Source organism: Enhydra lutris, unplaced genomic scaffold (genome assembly GCF_002288905.1).
Source record: "Enhydra lutris kenyoni isolate GAN:26980312 unplaced genomic scaffold, ASM228890v2 scaffoldscaffold26, whole genome shotgun sequence".
NCBI lineage: Eukaryota > Metazoa > Chordata > Mammalia > Carnivora > Mustelidae > Enhydra > Enhydra lutris.
This window is the reverse complement of record NW_019154110.1, coordinates 23,573,746-23,591,237: the sequence shown is the minus strand read 5'-3', so window position 1 is coordinate 23,591,237 and position 17,492 is coordinate 23,573,746. Positions and strand designations below refer to the sequence as shown.

Here is a 17,492-nt window from a genome sequence, read left to right as displayed (position 1 = left end):
ACAGATCACGGAGGACTAGGGAGCTGCTGGCCTCGGGCCAGCGTTGGTAAAGGGTTTACTCGGACTAGAATGGCCTTGACCCCAGTTAGTACCCAAGGCCATTTCCTTATTAACCACCCCCCTCTCCTTTTACATCTGAAAATAGACTGCAAAATTTGGAGGCAGCAAAGGTATCAGGTTGACGGGAAGGGATGGATGCCCCTGGGGGACCACAGTAGACAGTGCCAGCAGCACAGTCAGCAGTGCAGCCACGGCTCAGAGGGCCAGGCAGCGGCCCCCCACCAAGGCCGTTATTGTGGGTGATGCCCCACCGGGGTGGGGGGCGGGAACCACTGTGGCTGGAGGCACCTATACGCGTAACACAAAATCCCCAACTTGCAGTCCTTGGACCGGGAGCAAGCCTGCAGCAGTGACCAGGTGGCTATTAGGGAGGGCTGGCTGGAGCCAGCTCAGGGACCCCCGGCCTCCCTCTCTGAGCACCTCTGTTGTGCTGGAGTACTGTGTCCAGCTCAGTACTGGATTCTAACTAAAAATCAACTCTTGGGGCGCGTGGGTGGCTCAGTGGGTTAAACCTCTATCTTCGGCTCAGGTCATGATCTCAGGGTCCTGGGATGGAGCCCCGCATGGGGCTCTCTGCTCAGCAGGGAGCCTGCTTCCCCCCCCCTCTGCCTGCCTCTCTGCCTACTTTTGATCTCTCTGTGTCAAATAAATAAATTAAATCATTTTTTTAAAAAAAAACTCTTAAGAAATATCTAAACCTGGGGCACCTGGGTGACCTAGTCGGTTAAGCGTCCTCGGACTCTCTTCCACTCGGGGTCTGGAGATCAAGCCCCACAGAGGGCTCCAGCTCAGCGCAAAATCTGCTTGAGGTTCTCTCTGTCCCTCTGTTCCTTCCCCCACTCTCGTGCATGCACTCTTAATAAAGTCTTTTTTAAAAAGTTCTAACCCTCGTTAAAATGAATGCAAAATGGACTCACAGCTTTAAGCAGTGAGGCTGCTTTCTGGGAAGTGAGTTTTTAATGGCAGGGCCTCAGGCATCACCAGCAGGTGAAGGGTGCAGTGAGGGTTCTTTGGTCCAGAAGGGATAAGGGCCACCTCCTCCCCCCAGGCCTCAGTTTACCCTACAGGATCTTACACATTTCTCGGGAGATACCTGTTTTCTCAGCCATTCAGAGCCTCAGCACGGCTCCTGCTGCCCCAGGAGGGCGTTGCTGGCACCCAGCAGGTGTCTGGGAGTCAGGGAGGGCATTGGGCAGCACTGACCAGAACAGCTCTGACATCCACGAGCCTCGGGAGCCTTTTAATTCACTTCGGATTGATCAAGCATCCCTGGGGCATACAATACCGAGCTGGGAACTGTGGGAAATCGGTCCCAGACCAGGCCACAGAAGAGAACACAGCCAGAGCGGCTGTGGCACAGCCCCAGATCCAGGAGGAAAACACTACAGCCACCTTCCCTACTCCAATCAAGGACAAGGACAGGCTTCTAGTTAAACATTCTAATTCATTAGGAACTTTTGGTTCTCCAAGATTGGGGTGAGGCCTTCCATCAAGAGCCTCCAGACCCCCTCATTAATACAGAATTCTGGTTTGGCCCAGCTGTTGTTCAGAATCACCTGGATCATGCTGGCTAATGGGCAAAGCTGGCAGCCGCCTTCAAAAGGACAAACATGTAAGAGATGCCATGTGGGATTGATCCAGGGAGGCAGGGGACCTGGACATGGAAAGAGGAAGGATTTTCTAGGAGGGGAAGTGAGAATCAGAGGTGGCCGTGAGAATAAGTCTACATGGAGGATAAGCTCACACACAGCAAAACAGAGGAAGTAAAATGCATTTCATTTTATCATCAACAAGTGCTCCCAACCTTTCCATAATGTGACACACCCCGAGGGTGGAGAATTAACACTCAGGCACACCCCGGACCCTAATGAGGAAGCTCGAGGGCAGAAATCCAGGGAACAGTCTTCTGAGCAGAGAGAGAGCCTAGTTCAAGTCCCTGTTCGGCCTCTTATTAGCTGCATGACCTTGGGCAGACTACTGAACTTCTCTGTGAAATGGGTGTGATATGGAGACATGGTGAGAAGAACTGAGGTGTGTCAAGCGGTGAGCACAGAACCTGGCTCTCAGCACAAGCACCGAGGGGGAACCAATCCAGCACAGCGCACCGTCGAGGGGATAGGCCAGGAGACACGTGCAGCAAGGGACAGTGACATGGAGGCAGAGTGCAACTTCCTCATCTGTTCAGCTTCTCTGCCCAGGGCCCGGAGAGCCGAAAGCCTGTTCCTGTTAGGTCCCAGAGTGGGAATACTGGAGACAAAGACAGTGATTCAGAGCCTCTATTCGGAAATGGGATGTCTCTGCATCCCCGCGTGGCCCTGTGTCTGGGAAGTCGGGCTCAGCGAAGTCAGGTCACAAACGCCACTCCCCACCCCAAGTGCTTCCACACCTCTGATGGATGAGGGCACGGCCCACAGGGGCAGAGTGTGTTTATGGGTGGGCCGGGTACAACAGGCTGACTAGGAGTTCGGAATAGGGTCAGGAGAAGTGGGCTGCCCGCCGGCCGGCGCCACAGAGTCCCCCGCCTGTTGCTGTCTGATGTACTGGTCCAGCAGGGCCGTCAGCTGGAAGGACTGGTGCTGAAGCAAGAGGTGGGTCTGAGCCATGTGGAAGGTGAGCCCTCCTACCAGCTCGCCCTGTACCAGGGCCAGGCTGGGAAGCTGGGAGTAGTTGATGAAGCCTTGTCTGCTGAGGATGGCGTCATCGATGCAGCCACCTGGAAGAACACAGGGTCAGCCGAGCACCATGAACGCCTCTCTCCTCTGAAAACAGCGATCGAGGTCCCAACACATGCTCTGTTGCCCTTCTCCACCCCCCATCCCTCCCCGAATCTGGTTCCCATGCCTGCCCCGCCCAATTCCCCCTCAGTCGGGGACTGATCCCCTCCCTTCCTTCCTAACTCTTCCCTAGAAAACCCTGACATAGGACATCCACCTGGCCCAACTGCCACTAAGTCATGGTTTCCTAAACTTTCTTAAAGAACCACAGGGCGCGGGGTGCCTGGGTGGCTCAATGGGTTAAGCCTCTGCCCTCAGCTCAGGCCATGGTCTTGGGGTCCTGGGATCAAGCCCCGCATTGGGCTCTCTGCTCCGCGGGGAGCCTGCTTCCCCTCTCTCTCAGCCTACTTGTGATCTCTCTCTGTCAAATAAATAAATAAAATCTAAAGGAAAAAAAAAAAAGAACCACAGGGCATGTGTTAGCGGGGTAGGGGGTGGTCCACAGAGACCTATAAAACCAGTCTTCTCTATAAAAGAACCATCTCTGGGGATCCCCAGCATCAGGGGAGTCTGGGAAACATTGCTCCCTGCCCTTCGGTGTCCCTTACCTGGGGGGGTTTGTTTTAAGTATCACCGTCTGTGTGGCTTTCTGTACCCCACTGCTAGACTCAAGGTGTCTGAACTTCCTCTCCCTGCAGAGGCCTCTCTGCTTTCCCTCCTCTTCTCCCCAGGGCAGAAATGATGCCGGACTGGGGGCGCCTGGGTGGCTCAGGCGGTTAAGATCCGACTCTTGGTTTTGCCTCAGGTTATGCTCTCAGCTCCTCCAGCCCTGCATGGGACTCCCTGCTCAGCATGGAGTCTGCTTCTCTCCTTCCCCACCTCCCTCTGCCCCTGCCCCTCACCCGCCCCCTGCCTGAACTCTGTCTCTCCCTAAAATAAATAAATATAAAAAAGAAAGAAAGAAAGGAGGGAGAGATGGAGGGAGGGAGGGAGGAAGGAAGGATGGATAGACGCAGAGTAGTGAGCCAACACAGGTTCTGGAAGGACACACGTAGCGCTCAACAAATGGTGCTACTGACTCAGGCCCCATCTGTGAGTGATGGCCCCCCACAAGGATGGCCACAGTTCTACCCACGTGTACTTAGCAGATGGCATCAGGCCGCAGTAGCACCCACTCCCCTTCACCCCCATCCTCAACCCACAAGGGTGCTTGCTCACCTAGCAGTGGCAGGAAGGGCACACTCTTCAAGACTCGTACCATCTCCTTGACCTTGGGCTCCTCACTGACCAACAGGAAGTTGTGCCCCACAAAGAGGGGCAGCAGGTTTTGGTACTTGGAATCCTCTAGGAAGGGCTTCAGAACCTGGAACAGCAGGATAAACGGCTTCCTGGGGACAAGTGGGAGGAAAAGGCTGCCCACCCCAGTCACAGGCCAAGTCAGCCTGTGGGCGCAAGCTGACAGTCCCCTCGGCTCCCAGCCACAGTGCAGGCGCCAGACTGGAGGGCTGCTTGGGGCTGGGGGCGTTGAACACTCCCCATCTGGGAAGGGGCCCTGCAGTCCGAGTTGGCAGAGGTGGGGGAGCAGGGTGCCCGCACCAGAGGGCTGCTCCCTACCTGGTTGGGGAAGACCTTCAACAGGATCTTGTGCTTCCGCAGCCGGTGCCGTACCAGCAGCTTGTCCTCTGCACTCAGAGCCACATTCTGGCAGATAGCTATCATTCGGTTCTCTCGGAAAACCGTGTCTATCTCCCGACGGAGGAGGCGGATCAGGCCTGTCTCCTGTAGTCAGGAAGAGATGACCCAGGGCACGTCAGCTGCCCTTCTCCTTGTCCCCCTTTCGCCCCAGGGGAACGGGTGCTGGGACCCCCAGGGATGCCCAAACGGGGGTAGTATCGGTGTTCAGGAGGAGGGTTGGGGCCCTGCCTCTCAGGACATGCTCCCCCTCCCATTCTGCCCTGCATTTTTGTCAGATAACCACAGTCTTTAGAGCAGTGTTGTCACACCTGACAAAGCTCGTCCCCATGACCTGGTCACTGGTCTGATCCAGTCAACATTTGACGATAATGTGGTCAAAATTACTTTCTCTCTCTGATGCTGCATTCATGTTGAATCAATTCACCAATTATAAATATAAGATAACTCTTTTGCAGTGTTAATTCAGAACCGAGGACAAGACTTCATTTTCTGAAGACAGTGTTTCTCAAAATTGACAGCATGTGGGCCTGACAACAAGCATAAAGGTACAAATTCCCCTGGTCTTTCTGCTCTTTTTAAGGACAAAAAAGTTCCTCCCATTCCTCTAGGAAAACACAGAAGCTTCAAGTCCTTTCAAGACAAGAGAGATACTCTCCCCTATCTCCACCTGCTTGCATAACTTTCACACAATTTGGGGGAGACAAGTAAAGAATGAAGGAAATCCAGGAGGCCCATCCAATCCATAGAGCCCAAAATGCCAAGCAGATTCAAGCGCACATTTCATTTTAAAACATCTGGCCCACGGGGTCAAAGAGGGGAAGTAGTGATGTGGAGGGGTAGGTCCTGGAGAGCTACTTCATTATGGCATCAGAGACAAGGTCACATCAATCCACCATCCCAGCACCAAGGACGGGCAGTGTCCTCCTTACCTCCGGTGGGGGACTGGGAGGACACGGTAGGCATCTTGGGTTGATAGCGGGTTTTGGGGGGATATACTCAGTCACAGCCATCAGCTTCTGCCGCTGGAAGTGCATCACACGACAATGGCGGGTAACAGCCTTAGAGCCACAGCGGATGGTCTGGAGGGTGGGCAGCCGACCTAGGAGGGGAAATGGCAACGCTGTGACGTGCAGCTTCTGGGGGTCCTTAGTCAGTCTCAGATGGAGAAAAAGCCCACCCCTGAGCAAGACAACCATGGCTTACAGAGCTAGCCAACACAAGAGAGGGACAAGGAATTGTCCGCTAGGAATTCTAAATCCCCCAAACTTCCCTTCTCTTTAATGAGTGACCTGAGGTCAAATGTTTGAAACTTTGAGGCTCCCATTTCTCCAGCTCTTCTATATGTACAGAGATGGGGGGAGGAGGGAAATGAGAACAAGGGAGAAAGTATATTTGAACACATTAAAAAAGGGGGGAGAGGATTGAGCAAATTTTTTTTCCTATTTTTTTTAAGATTTTATTTCTTTCTTTGAGAGAATGTGATGGAGAACACAGAGCAGGGGTGGAGAGGCAGAGCGCGAAGGAGAAGCAGGCTCCCCACTGAGCAGGCAGCCTGACACATGGCTCGATCCCAAGACCCCGGGATCATGACCTGAGCTGAAGGCAGATGCTTAACCCACTGAGCCACCCAGGTCTCCTGTAAATTTTTCTCAAATAGCCAAATAGTAAATCTTTAAAGTTAAAGAACCATACAGTCTGCAACTACTACTCAACCGTGCCATTGTATCATGAAAACAACCCTAGACAATATGAGACAAGCAGAAGTGGCTGTATTCTAATAAAACTTTATTTATAAAACATGGTGACCAGTCCTGCCACAATATGGCAACCCCTGGTTTAAGCCAACCGTTCTCAAGGTGTGCTCCCTTTACTCAGCCAGCAACATCAGCATCTCCTGGTAACTGGTTAGCAACATAAGTTCTCACGGCCTGTCCTGGTCCTCCTGAATCAGAAACACTGGAGGGGAGCCCAGCAAACAGTGGTTCTAATAAGCCTCCAAGTGTTACGGATGCACGCTGAAGTCCAAAACCACTGCTCTAGAACTGCTCTGAAGCCTTTGCCCATGAATGGAAGCAAGAGAGAAAAGAAGTTACACGGCTCTCACAGTTCCCCCAAACAAGCCTCCCCTTCCCTTGTTCTTGTTTACAGGCTTCGCTGGAGAGCACGCCTCAGAAGATAAGGGAGCCACTTGAAAGCTGTAAGCCTAACTGACCCCTTCATCTTCAATGAAAGGACCCAGGCTAGCGCTTCCCACTTTCAGCCCTTCCCAAGTTTGGGATGGGGTCTCAGGGAAAAGGTCAGCTAGAAGGTGGCTGTAATGGAGAGCATGGAGGTTTGCTGGGGTGATAGGTTTTATTGCCAGCAGCCACAAAACCTAAGTTAAGAACACAGGTTTTGGATCAGATGAACCAGATTTTTTTTTTTTTTAAGAGAAAGAGGTGGGGGGGGGGGTTCAGAGCGAAAGCAAGAACGCCAAGCAGGCTCCAAGCTCAGCAGCACCGAGCCTGAAACGGACTCAGTCTGACCACCCTGAGATCATGACCCAAGCTAAAACCAAGAGCTGGATGCTTAAATCTACTGAGCCACTCAGGCGCCCCCCAGATGGAATCAGATTTTAATCTCTTCTGCCACTTTCTAGCTGTGACTTTGACCAGTCACTCAACTGCTCTAAACTTGAAATTCTTCACCTGTAAAGAGGAGATAATCATGACTTCTTCATGACATGCTTTAAGATTTAAATGAGATAATACATGTAAATCATTTACCACTGTGCCTGGCCTATATTATGCGAGTGAAATCATTCATTAAACAAATGTCTACTGCATGCCTAATGCCAGGCACCACGCCACCTGCCGGCTATGCTGAATGAACATAAGGGTTCTGCCTTTACGGAGTGTGAAGTCTAAAGCAGGAAATAACACATAAACAAATGCAAAATTACAGACGCCCCTTACAGGGGTGAAAGGGGTCCATAAACAGACTGCAAAATACACATTTTAACAATGGAAACCTGCTTTGCAGAAGGTGGCCAGGGCAGGCCTAAGCAGGTGACATTTAGGCCGAGACCGTGAAAAGGTGGCACAGCGCCAAGGTCTGGGCGAGCAGTGGTTCAAGCAAAGGAAACTGGAGGCGAGCAGGAGCTGGGTGGTGGATTACAGAAACCCAGAGAAGGAAGGGGGCCTCTGGAGGAGGGAAGAAATACTGTGGTTGTCGCTGACATTGTTGCTGCGCTGCTGTTACTACTAGTGTCTGCAGCCACAGGGTATTAGACGGAGAAAGGAGACCAGCGATCTAGATGGGCTCAGGGGTCATCGGGAGCTGTCTGGAGTAAGAGATTGTGGGAGAGGATCAGTAGTGGAGGAGGGGAGACAGAACTAGAGAGCGCCGTCCGGAACGCGCCATGAGGACCTGGGCCGCTCCTTACCCGCCCGGGGCAGGAGACCCCCTCGCAGCATCCCAGACACGGCCGCAGCCATCTCCACCGGAAGCACAGACGGGAGCCGAGAGGGACAGAAGGAGCTAAGGATTGTGGGAAGTCCTGAAACCGGAAACAGCCCGCGAATCCGCCGGCTGGAGCACTAATCCGCATGCGCTGAGCCGCGGCGAGCCCGCCCCACTGACGCCCAACCGGGCGTCCAGTCTCCTAGCAACGACGCTTAGACTCTGGGGAACAGCTCTTTTCTTTTGATCCGCACCCGCCACTCTCTACCCACAATCCCCCAGTTTAACTAGCCCCTTTGCACCCGTCAAACTCCAGAGTCCCCGCCTTGATTTACTTTTGTCTTCTACAGCACCTCATGAATTGGCTCTGAATCAACCACTTTCCCTTGTCTCTCGAGTCTCCGAGCTTCTCCCTCCTCACACCATCCTGGGTTCCGCCACCTCTGTGGCTATCCAAGTTGGTCGGCTTCCCTTCGTCCTAAGCCCATGCCAGGCCAGTAGCCTTTAAATGATGCCCGGAGGTGAGTAGGGGATGGGGTGGTGAGTAGAAGATTCGGATAACAGTACGGTCGGGCTTCCAAGAATAAGAAACGTAACAGTTGGACTCATCTTTTCACAGCTAAGCTTGCCCAGAGTCCAGAGGAAGGGGGCGTCTGCATTACTGAAGCCCTTATCACCAAGCGGAACTTGACGTTCCCTGAAGATGAGGATCTGTCAGAGAAGATGTGAGTGCCAGGGGGAGAAGGAGGTGGTGGACGACTGAAACACACAGGATGACCAGTCCCCTGAGCTGTACTGGTTTGTTAACTCATCTTTATCCCTCTCTTTACTTACTCCATGCATTCAATCAGTGGTCATGACCAATTGATTTTGCCTCCTTAAACATTATTCTATTCCTTTTCTTTTGTTTTTTCTTTTTTTTTTTTAAACCATGCTCACTGAACTGCCTTAAATAAGGCTCTTAGGCCATCACCTCTCAACAAACTCCTAATTAGTTTCCCCTGCCCCCGGGCTTGGATCCCTGTACTGTTACCAAAGTGATCCTTTTAAATGATAAATCTGATCAGGCACACCTTGATGGAACTTTCCTTCACTCTCTAGTACTTCCAGAATAAAATCCAAATGCCTTAGCATGAGTTGAGCTCTGCTGCCTTTTTAGCCTTATTTCTTGCCGTTCTCCACTATTCCTCTAAGACCTGACATTCTCACACCTTAGCGCCTTACTTCTCAGATTGGTGCTGAGCAACATCACCTGGGAGGTTATTAGTAATGACTCTGGCCCACCCCAGACCTACTTAACCGGAAACTGCATTTTAACAAAAATTCCAAGGGACTCATGGGCACATTAAAGTTGGAGAAAGCCTGGATTAGCACACACTGTTCCCTCTGTTTGACATGCCTTCTCCTCATCCCCTTCTCACCTTCCCAGCCAACTCCCACTTACATCACCTCCTCCAGGAAGCATTCCCTGTCCCCCAATTCAGGAGTCCGTGCACAGTTCAGGCACTCCTTTGGTCCCTTGGACTTGTGTCTGTCATCCACTTGTCATAGATGTTTGGCCTGCTTCTCGAATAGTGATGGGCAGGGACTCTCATTTGTCTCTAGTGGGCACTCAGTAAATATTATGGGATGAATGAATGAGTGAATGGAAAAAAGGTCCTTCCATGGACCACTCAAAAGGGAAGTAAGGAAGGATCCTCCTTCCGAGTTGTCTCATCTCTGCCCCGGTCCCTGCTTCCACTGTCCACGCTGGTTCAAGAAAGTCTTCCCTTGCCTCTGAGTCTCTCCAGGAACCATAAGCTGCTATCACCCATTTCCTGGTCCAAGGGCCTTCTACTCCTCTCACCCTCTGATCCTTCCCAGTGCTTCTGACCAAGATCCAGGGCTCCAGTTTCATGGTTTCATGATGGGGACACCGCCTCATGAGTTCCTGACATCTCATCAAAGGCACTTATCTTGAAACTCCTTTCCTCCCCCTCCCATCTTCCCTGCTGAAACAACACAGAAGTGGCATTCCATTACAACACCTGCTGACCGTTCTTCCAGGTTTCACACTCTGGCTGAACTGCAAACTGTCCGCCTGGACCGGGAGGGGATTACCACTATCGGGAATCTTGAGGGCCTCCAGAACCTTCACAGCCTTTATCTGCAAGCGGTAACTTCTTGCCTCCTGCCCTTCCTCCCCCTTCATCCTCTGTGGACCAAGTCTGTTTAATCCAAAAACAACCAATCAGGTCACCTTGCCCATTCCCTGCCATTCAGGGAAGCAGAACTTCATTGAAACTGTTCCCAGATGGGGTGCCTGGTTGGCTTATCTGTGGAGCATGCAACTCTTGATCTCAGGATTGTAAGTTCAAGCCCCACATTAGGTGTAGAGATTACTTAGAAGGAAGGAAGGAAGGAAGGAAAAGAAAGAAAGAAAGAAAGAAAGAAAGAAGAGGAAGGAAGGAAGAAGAGGAAGGAAGGAAGGAGGGAAGGGGAAGAAAAGAAGGAAGGAACTGTTCCCAGATGAATCAGGAATTCTCTTAAGTTGAAAGACCAATCCTCCCTGAAGAGATCCTAAGCATGCTCTTGAATCACTGGTCTTTTGTCAGACAACTTCTCTGGGTCTTAAAGTTCTTTTTGGTATCTACCCTATCATGTTATATATAGCTCGAGCCCATTTCCTGTTTTGTAGAAGTGGAAGAGGGAACCAGAAGATTCCTCTGCATCCTTCAGAACCTTGAAGGCTGTTTTGTTGTCGGTGGTGGTGGTGGTGGTGGACTGAGTTTCAGGGTCCTCCGGGTTGACTATACCCCGTTCCTTTCATCTTTCCCCGCAGGAACTTTACAAATCAAAGTCACGTGTGCCCATTACTCCCTGTGTGTACCTAAGCGACCGCTCAGGCCTCCACTACTGCCCCAAGGCCCCTTGGTCTCCTTCTTGACTTCCAGGCCCCTCTGTGGTTGTGGGCTGAGCAGTGTATACTTTAATGAAGCATAACCAGCCCCCAAGTTGACCCCCCTTGACCATCTACCCAGAGAAAGCAAATCATCCCCGGGTAGCGAGAACCAGTTCAGGGGCAGGGGGTCATTCCCAGAGTGCCAGTTCGCCAGCTGCAACAGGGGACAGGGTCTACCCAGTTTCCCCAACTTGTTTGCTTTCTGCAGAATAAGATCCAGCGGATTGAGAACCTGGCCTGCGTCCCCTCCTTGCGGTATGTGGTGTCAGGGCTCAGGCCTGGGGGAGAGGGAGAGAGCGGGGAGAGGGGGAGACCCGGCCATGCCCCAGAGAATTGGTCCAGACTTCTCCAAGCCTAATGTCTTGTCCACCGAGGACCCAACAAGCCCTGCTCTGCTTCCCCCACCCAGGGGGCCACAAGTCCCCACTCATCATCAGGCTGCTCAGCCAGGGCACCCCGGGCGCCTGGTGTCCTCCTCCCTTCCACCCGTGGTTCCATGATGCAGCTCTGTCTTTGCATCCCTTCCTTCCCCCCGCAGCTTCCTGTCTCTGGCAGGAAACCAAATCAAGCAGGTGGAAAACCTCCGTGACCTCCCACATCTCCAGTTTCTGGACCTTTCTGAGAACCTGATAGAAACACTGAAGCTGGGTAGGAAGGCCCTGGCCCCAGCTCATGGGATAAGCCTTGTGTGGGCCCCCCCTTCTCCACTACCATCTCCCCAAGCTTGTGTTGGCAGCACAGGCTCTGGGGGTCTGGGGAGGCTGTACAAAGAGACAGAGGCTTTGGGCAGGGAGAGGTGTAGGACACCCTTGTTCCCTTCTCCCTGGTGCACACAGATGAGTTCCCTCAGAGCCTTCTCATCCTCAACCTGACTGGAAACAGCTGTACCAACCAGAATGGATACAGGTGAGGAGGACATGAGGGCAGGAAGAAATGGGGGGTGGCCGAGCTCCTCTTCCTACCTCCACGCAAGCCCCCTCTCAGCCTGCAAACCCGGTGTCACCACCACCCCAGCTCAAGTGGGATGCTTTTTCTCTCCCATCCCGAGGTCCACACGGAGCCAGCCCTTAGCTTTTCAGGACTGACCACAGGCCCATCTCCCCGCCCGTGAACACTAGCCCTCCCAATGTGGTTGCTGCGGCTTGTCTGCACATCCTCCCAGGCTCCCCACCCATGGGTGCTCTCCCGGGATGGGGGGTCCTCAGCTCTTTCTGCCCTATAGGGAGCTTGTCACAGAAGCCCTGCCATTGCTCCTGGACCTGGACAAGCAGCCTGTGTTAGAGCGCTGGGCCTCGGATGAGGAGGAGAAAGCCTCAGACGACGAGGAGGAGGAGTTCCCGGAGCTGAGCAGCCCGTTCTGCACAGAGCGAGGTGGTCCTGCCTTCCAAGGCTTGCACCCTCTCTAGAACTCTCCTCTGCCCTGTGGGGCACTGGGGCAGCTAAGGTGGCAGTGACAGCTAGGGAGGCAGCCCCAAGCCAGAGCGGTATCTGGGTCAGAGAGAGACAGTCCCGCCAGGGCCAGGCGTCAGTCTGGGGTGCAAGTGATGCGTCCTCCCCACCCCAACCCCAGGCCCCTCCTCCCAGGGATGGCAGCAGGTTAGTCCGCTCCGGGGGTCAGCCAGAGACCTCCCTGCCAACGGCCTTCCTGCCAAGCCCAGGGCTCCTTCTACCACCTACCGTCTTGTCCCTCCCAGACTTCCTCCAGGAGCTGGAGCAGGAGATGGACAGACACAAGGAGCGCAGACAGCAGGCAGCCCTGAATGAGCACCTTCAGAGGATGGAGATGAAGCCCGCCCTCACTGACCTCCCCCTGCTGCCTGGGGGGCCCGTGGCTAAGGACAGCAGTCCCTCTGTCACCCCCAGCCAAGGGAAGGAGACACCCCTCAAGCCCGCCTCCTTGCCACAAGCCACCTCCGCCACCAAGAAACCCTGCCCTCTGGTTTCCAGCCAGCAAAGCACTGTCCAGGCAAAGAAGGGGACCAAAGCAGCCACAGGTCCCAAGGCCTCTGTGTCCAGGGCCCCCAGCACAACCAAAACTGTGACCAAAAGAATCAAGAAGTGAAGGGCAGCCCGTCCCTACCAGCAATTCCACAGGAACGAGGAAGGGGGAAGAAAAGGGCATGGGTGGGGCCTCCCCTTCTCCTCAGACCCCTCACCTGTGACAAGGCTTCCCCAGTAAAATGTCACCCAGCCCTGAGTATGTCTTTCATGTCATTGGGGGGCATCAAGCAGTCAAGGCAGTGGGAAGGAGTCACAGAAATACAGAACCCAACTCTACTGAACACGTTTCTGGACATTTCAGGCACCACCCAAAGAACTGGCCCACCTCAGGTCCCCACCTGGCTGCCTGGGCCCTGAGCAGGCCTCATGGTGTGGAAGATGCCATCTTCCAGAGGGCACAGCTCACTGCCATCCTCGGGGTGTGCCCTCCAAGGCTCAAGCCAAGGACCAAAAACCCGTGGTCCTCATTCTCCTTAAACATTAGCCCCATAGTGTGCCAGGCACATTCTCTTGGGCATACCCACTCACACACCTGGGGAGACCACCTCTCCTCACAGGCCCCTGCCACAGCCTCCCCCACCGAGTCCCCATCCCCCAAGAGAAGACTGTGCTGCCCAGCAGACAACCAGAGGCCCACGGCTGCCCTTTGCCCTCACTTGGCTCTCCCACCCCCACTAGAGCCGGGATCAAGTTCACTGAACAGTGAAATAGTGTACTTTATTAAGGCAAAGGCTGAGCTGGCCGCCCAGAACAAGACTGAGGGGAGTGAAGGGCTTGTGCTGATCTTGCCGTCCCAGGGGTCCTGTGCCCACCCCAGGCCAGGACCAGCTGTGGCACTCAGCCATACACCTGGCTCTCCCTCTCCACAAAGGCCTGGAAGAGGGCGCCCAGCTCCTGCGGGGGTGGGGCCCACTCCCCGGCCAGCAGCCGCCGTGCAGCCTCGAGGCCTTCCTGCTCCAGGTCCCGCTGCTTCTGCCGGAGCTGCTGCCCCTGATCCTGCCCGGGAAAGGCAGAGATGAGTCCCTGGGACAGGCTTCCCTCCAGATCGCGGGGAGATACCTGCCATCTCCCACAAGCAGGAGAAAGGACTGGGTCCCCAACGTTCTCCTGGGCAGCTAGCTTTGAAGGCAGAGACTCCTCCGGGCAGTCTAGAGTCTCTCCTCCACTCCCAGGTCCACTCATATTTCCAGAATCCCAACTGGGCATGGGAGAAGTGAGTCATGTCCCCAGAGTAGCCCCTAATCCCTGGGGCTTACCTGCCCACTCTCCATCAGCCCCAGGGCCACCTGGTGTCCGAGGTAGAGGCTATGCCGGCGATCCACCTGAGTCTGGAATCGGGGCTGGGTCCGAACAGGGTCCCGTGCCCCAAAAGTGGGGGACACCACCTGGGGGGGCCGGGGCCGCGCCCGCCCCAAAGATGAAAGGTTTGAACACTGACCTAATGGGACAGAGATGGAAGGAGTGAAGGCTATCACATCCCCCCGGACACACACACACATACCCCGCCTGGCAAGCTCTCCCCTGCCTTCCCCACCCTCATTCCCCTCACCTGGATGGGTCTGGTGTGGCAGTGAGAAAGTGGACACAGGGCTGTGTGGGATCCCGGGGCAGGATGGACACCATGCTGGCCGTGGTGCGAAAGCCTCCCGAGTCCATACAGATGCCACTCTCCTTGTTCCTGAGAATGTCCATCATCATCTCTGCCGTGATGCCCCCTGCAAAGGAGGACAGGCTGAGGGGCCCCCAGGGCAGAAGGGGACCCTCTGGCCCGGGGTCAAGGCTGTGGGAGAGGAGAGAGGCCAGCACAGCACTGCTGCGGCCCTCGGGCCCCCAGCTCGTTGCCGTCCAGTCACTGACCTCGCTGCTGCTGCAGCAGCTCTCGTCCGGCCTGGAAGCGGGCTTTGGCAGCCTCCATGCGCACAGGCTGCTGAGTCAGGGAGAAGACCTGAGCGAAGTCGAAAGCGCTCTGCCCACCCCACCAGCCCCGGGCCAGGGCGTGGGTCCGCAGCTCTGGGTGTTCAGCGGAGATGTCTGTGCCAATGCTCAGCTGGTTGGAGATGTTGCGGGCCCCCTCTGTGGAGGAGGCGGGAAGGGGAGGGAATGGCCCCTTTATCATGAAGCACCTACTCTGAGAACAGGGCATTTATTAAAGAGAACAGTTTTGCCCTTGTGGAAACGGAGACAGACGTGTGAGCTTGAGGCTGTGGCAAGTGCAATGAAGAGGCACCTGCTTGCATATACGGGGGAGAGGGGCGGAGGGGAGCTGACCGCCAGGGAGTCCAGGAAGGCTCCCCAGAGGAAGCGGCAGACTAGAGCACAAAGAGGATTTAAGCAAGCGAAGGGGAAAGAAAGGGTCCTCAGTGGGCTCATCTCCCACCTCCTCAGGTATGCCAAACACCCTGAGGTTTGCACCTGGATCCGCCCTGCCTGGCCCCCATCCCACCCCCTCCCAAGGCTGGCTGAAGGGGACGCCTCCGGGAGGCAGGCCCCAATGCTGGGCCCTCACCCTGGATCCTCTGTGCAGCCCACAGCCTCCCCGCCGTCTCCAGCACCCACGCCTCAGTCCGGTCAGCCAGCAGGAAAGTGTTGTGGTAGCAGAACGGGGCAGGGTCCTCCCGGCAGCTGCCCCCTTGCCCATGGCTCTCCAGCAAGCCCGTGATCACGTGCAAGGCCTCCAGGGCAGAGCGGCTCCGTTCTAAGGCCAGCCTGGCACAGGGAGAGGGGCCGGGACCAGAAGGGCAGTGAGGTACTGGCGGTGGGTGACAGAGGCCCCAGTGGACAGACACAGCCCAGGGAGGCCCGCGTCACACAGTCTTCCCACAGTGGTTGTGTGGAGCGCGGTTAGGCCAGGGGTTTCCAAGTTTGGCTCTGAGGGTCCCCTGAAGAGGCCTGAAACATGGTCTCAGAGAGAGAAGCGCACCGGGTCCCCCAGCCTCTCTTCAACCCGAGCGGCTCTGCTTTAACTCGCTTCATACATTGGGACTCCATGGGGGGGGGGGAGCGCTTCTACTGAAAAAAGAAATGTGAAACCACTGCCCTATTTCTGGGCCAGAAGAGGCACAGAAGGGGCCATACTTGGGAGCTCCTTACGAGACTGGAGATGGGGCCGGGAGAGAGGAGGAGCGGGGGCAGCCTGTCTGGGCTGGCAAGGGGGACAGAAAGAAGGGGGCCCCGTCACCTGGGCTTAGGGGAGGGGGGATGGTACTCAGCTCTCAGACTTCCAGCACCAGACGATAAGGGAGGGCAGTGTCCCCACCTGAGCAGATCCATGCCCAGCAGGGCTTCCCCCTTGCCAACTGGCTCCTTGGTCCACACTGCCTCATTGCCAATGCAGACACCATGCTCATTGGCGCCCATCTCTGCCCCCCAGAGCCACGAAGGGCGGCTCAGGATCACGGCATGAGTCTCTGACACCTGGTCCACCTCAATGTAGGTGCACTGCAGGTAAGAGGGGAGAAGGGGAGAGCCCACTCAGAAAGGGTTTTAGTATTCCCACTTTCCGAGGAGCAGGCTAAGTCAGAGGCTAGGTCCAGGCTGGTAGACCAGAAGGTCATGCTCTTTCCCGCACCTGTGGTGGCTTTCCAGGGGCCTGAGGAGCGGAGGAGGAAGGTCTGAGGCAGACGCTCAGATCTGCCACAGCTCCTAGCTCTTCCGTAAGGCCTAACCCACCTGGAGCCGGCTCCCAGGCGGGTGAGTGCTTGCGGGTACAAACACCACCTCCTGCACTTCGTCCCGGGGCCGGTCAGAGTTCTTGGCAAAGATCACCGCGGGGATGGCTGAGGCCGGGGGTACCGAGACAAAGCAATCGCAGGAACGCGGGGCGTCGGGGTTCCAAGAAGCCATCTGGGGAGAGGTAGGGTCGAATGGGTCCTCTTCGGGCGACCTCTCCACCATCCTGGCCAGAGCTCAGCCCCCTGGGAGCCCCTATCCTAACACGTGTCAAAAGACACTGGGAGGTCACTGCTATTGGGTTCGCGATGCTCAGCACCGCACACAGGCGAAGGCACCGCGCGGCGGAGGCACCGGCTCTCTGCCCGGGCTCCAGGCTCGCGGCTCCGCAGGCGGGCGCAGAACGCACGTTCCCAGGGCCCTGCCCTACCGGGAGCCCGGCTCTTCGGCGCAGTCTCGGGACCCCCTCCCTCGCCACCCCACCCCTCCCTCCACGCCCCCATTCTGTCCCCACTTTCTCTCTTCCCCAATACGGTCTGCCCCTAACCTCACTCCCTCCAAGATCCCCAACTTAGTACCGACCGCCACCGCCTCCGGTTCGGGTCATTGGGCGGAGGCTCCCAGGTGACCTGGAAGGCTTTGGCCCGGGAGGCGGAGCCGGAACCAAGCGCTTGCAGTTCTACCGTTTTCCACCAGGGTGCGCGCCAGCACTATTTCTTGGAGCGGAGCGGCCTTGGAAACAGTGTTAGGAAGCCTGTCCTTGCCGGCGCCGCTCTCAGGCTGGAAAAAGGCTGCGACGAATCCGGGGGCACTTCCAATGGGGTCCCTATGGGGAGCAGGAGCTGGGGGTGGAAAGAAGCCCAGGTGAAAAGAGAGGAAAGAAAAACCAGATCTGTTAGTGAGCGCAGATTGCTGGGGCATCTGGAGGGGAAAACTCAGCTACTTGTGTCCTGGTTTGAATTACAAAGGCG

General features: G+C 55.5%; 3 protein-coding genes across 3 annotated transcripts; 1 reads left to right on the top strand and 2 right to left on the bottom strand.

Moving 5' to 3' along the window:
* Positions 1 to 1,635: 1,635 nt before the first annotated feature.
* Positions 1,636 to 7,955, bottom strand: LOC111151554 (mitochondrial ribosomal protein L10). Its single transcript, XM_022509620.1, has 5 exons — positions 7,894 to 7,955; positions 5,399 to 5,568; positions 4,389 to 4,553; positions 3,993 to 4,137; positions 1,636 to 2,773 (listed from the first exon to the last, which is right to left on the bottom strand). Exons 1-5 carry the CDS (start codon positions 7,943 to 7,945, stop codon positions 2,517 to 2,519), a joined length of 789 nt encoding a protein of 262 aa, XP_022365328.1. The 5' UTR covers positions 7,946 to 7,955; the 3' UTR covers positions 1,636 to 2,516.
* A 223-nt stretch (positions 7,956 to 8,178) lies between these two features.
* LOC111151602 (leucine rich repeat containing 46) lies at positions 8,179 to 13,036 on the top strand. The gene is made up of 8 exons (XM_022509687.1): positions 8,179 to 8,431; positions 8,530 to 8,635; positions 9,957 to 10,065; positions 11,060 to 11,106; positions 11,390 to 11,499; positions 11,688 to 11,757; positions 12,074 to 12,222; positions 12,546 to 13,036. Exons 1-8 carry the CDS (start codon positions 8,419 to 8,421, stop codon positions 12,911 to 12,913), a joined length of 972 nt encoding a protein of 323 aa, XP_022365395.1. The 5' UTR covers positions 8,179 to 8,418; the 3' UTR covers positions 12,914 to 13,036.
* A 514-nt stretch (positions 13,037 to 13,550) lies between these two features.
* On the bottom strand, positions 13,551 to 16,973 carry LOC111151451 (secernin 2). Its single transcript, XM_022509452.1, is given in 8 exon segments — positions 13,551 to 13,848; positions 14,109 to 14,243; positions 14,245 to 14,290; positions 14,402 to 14,567; positions 14,710 to 14,925; positions 15,359 to 15,558; positions 16,109 to 16,290; positions 16,522 to 16,973. Coding segments are annotated over 8 exon segments (1,329 nt in total). The 5' UTR covers positions 16,747 to 16,973; the 3' UTR covers positions 13,551 to 13,689.
* Positions 16,974 to 17,492: the final 519 nt, after the last annotated feature.

Bases quoted from the DNA above. Each gene is read 5' to 3' on its own strand.
- LOC111151554 (XM_022509620.1), bottom strand. From the start codon at position 7,945: ATGGCTGCGGCCGTGTCTGGGATGCTGCGAGGGGGTCTCCTGCCCCGG. The intron at 5,569-7,893 runs GTAAGGAGCGGC...TTCCCCTCCTAG, and splicing joins GGGTCTCCTGCCCCGGGCGG to GTCGGCTGCCCACCCTCCAG. The intron at 2,774-3,992 runs GTGAGCAAGCAC...GTGTTCTTCCAG, and splicing joins GCCCTTCCTGCCACTGCTAG to GTGGCTGCATCGATGACGCC.
- LOC111151602 (XM_022509687.1), top strand. The intron at 10,066-11,059 runs GTAACTTCTTGC...TGCTTTCTGCAG, and splicing joins ACAGCCTTTATCTGCAAGCG to AATAAGATCCAGCGGATTGA. The intron at 12,223-12,545 runs GTGGTCCTGCCT...TGTCCCTCCCAG, and splicing joins CCCGTTCTGCACAGAGCGAG to ACTTCCTCCAGGAGCTGGAG.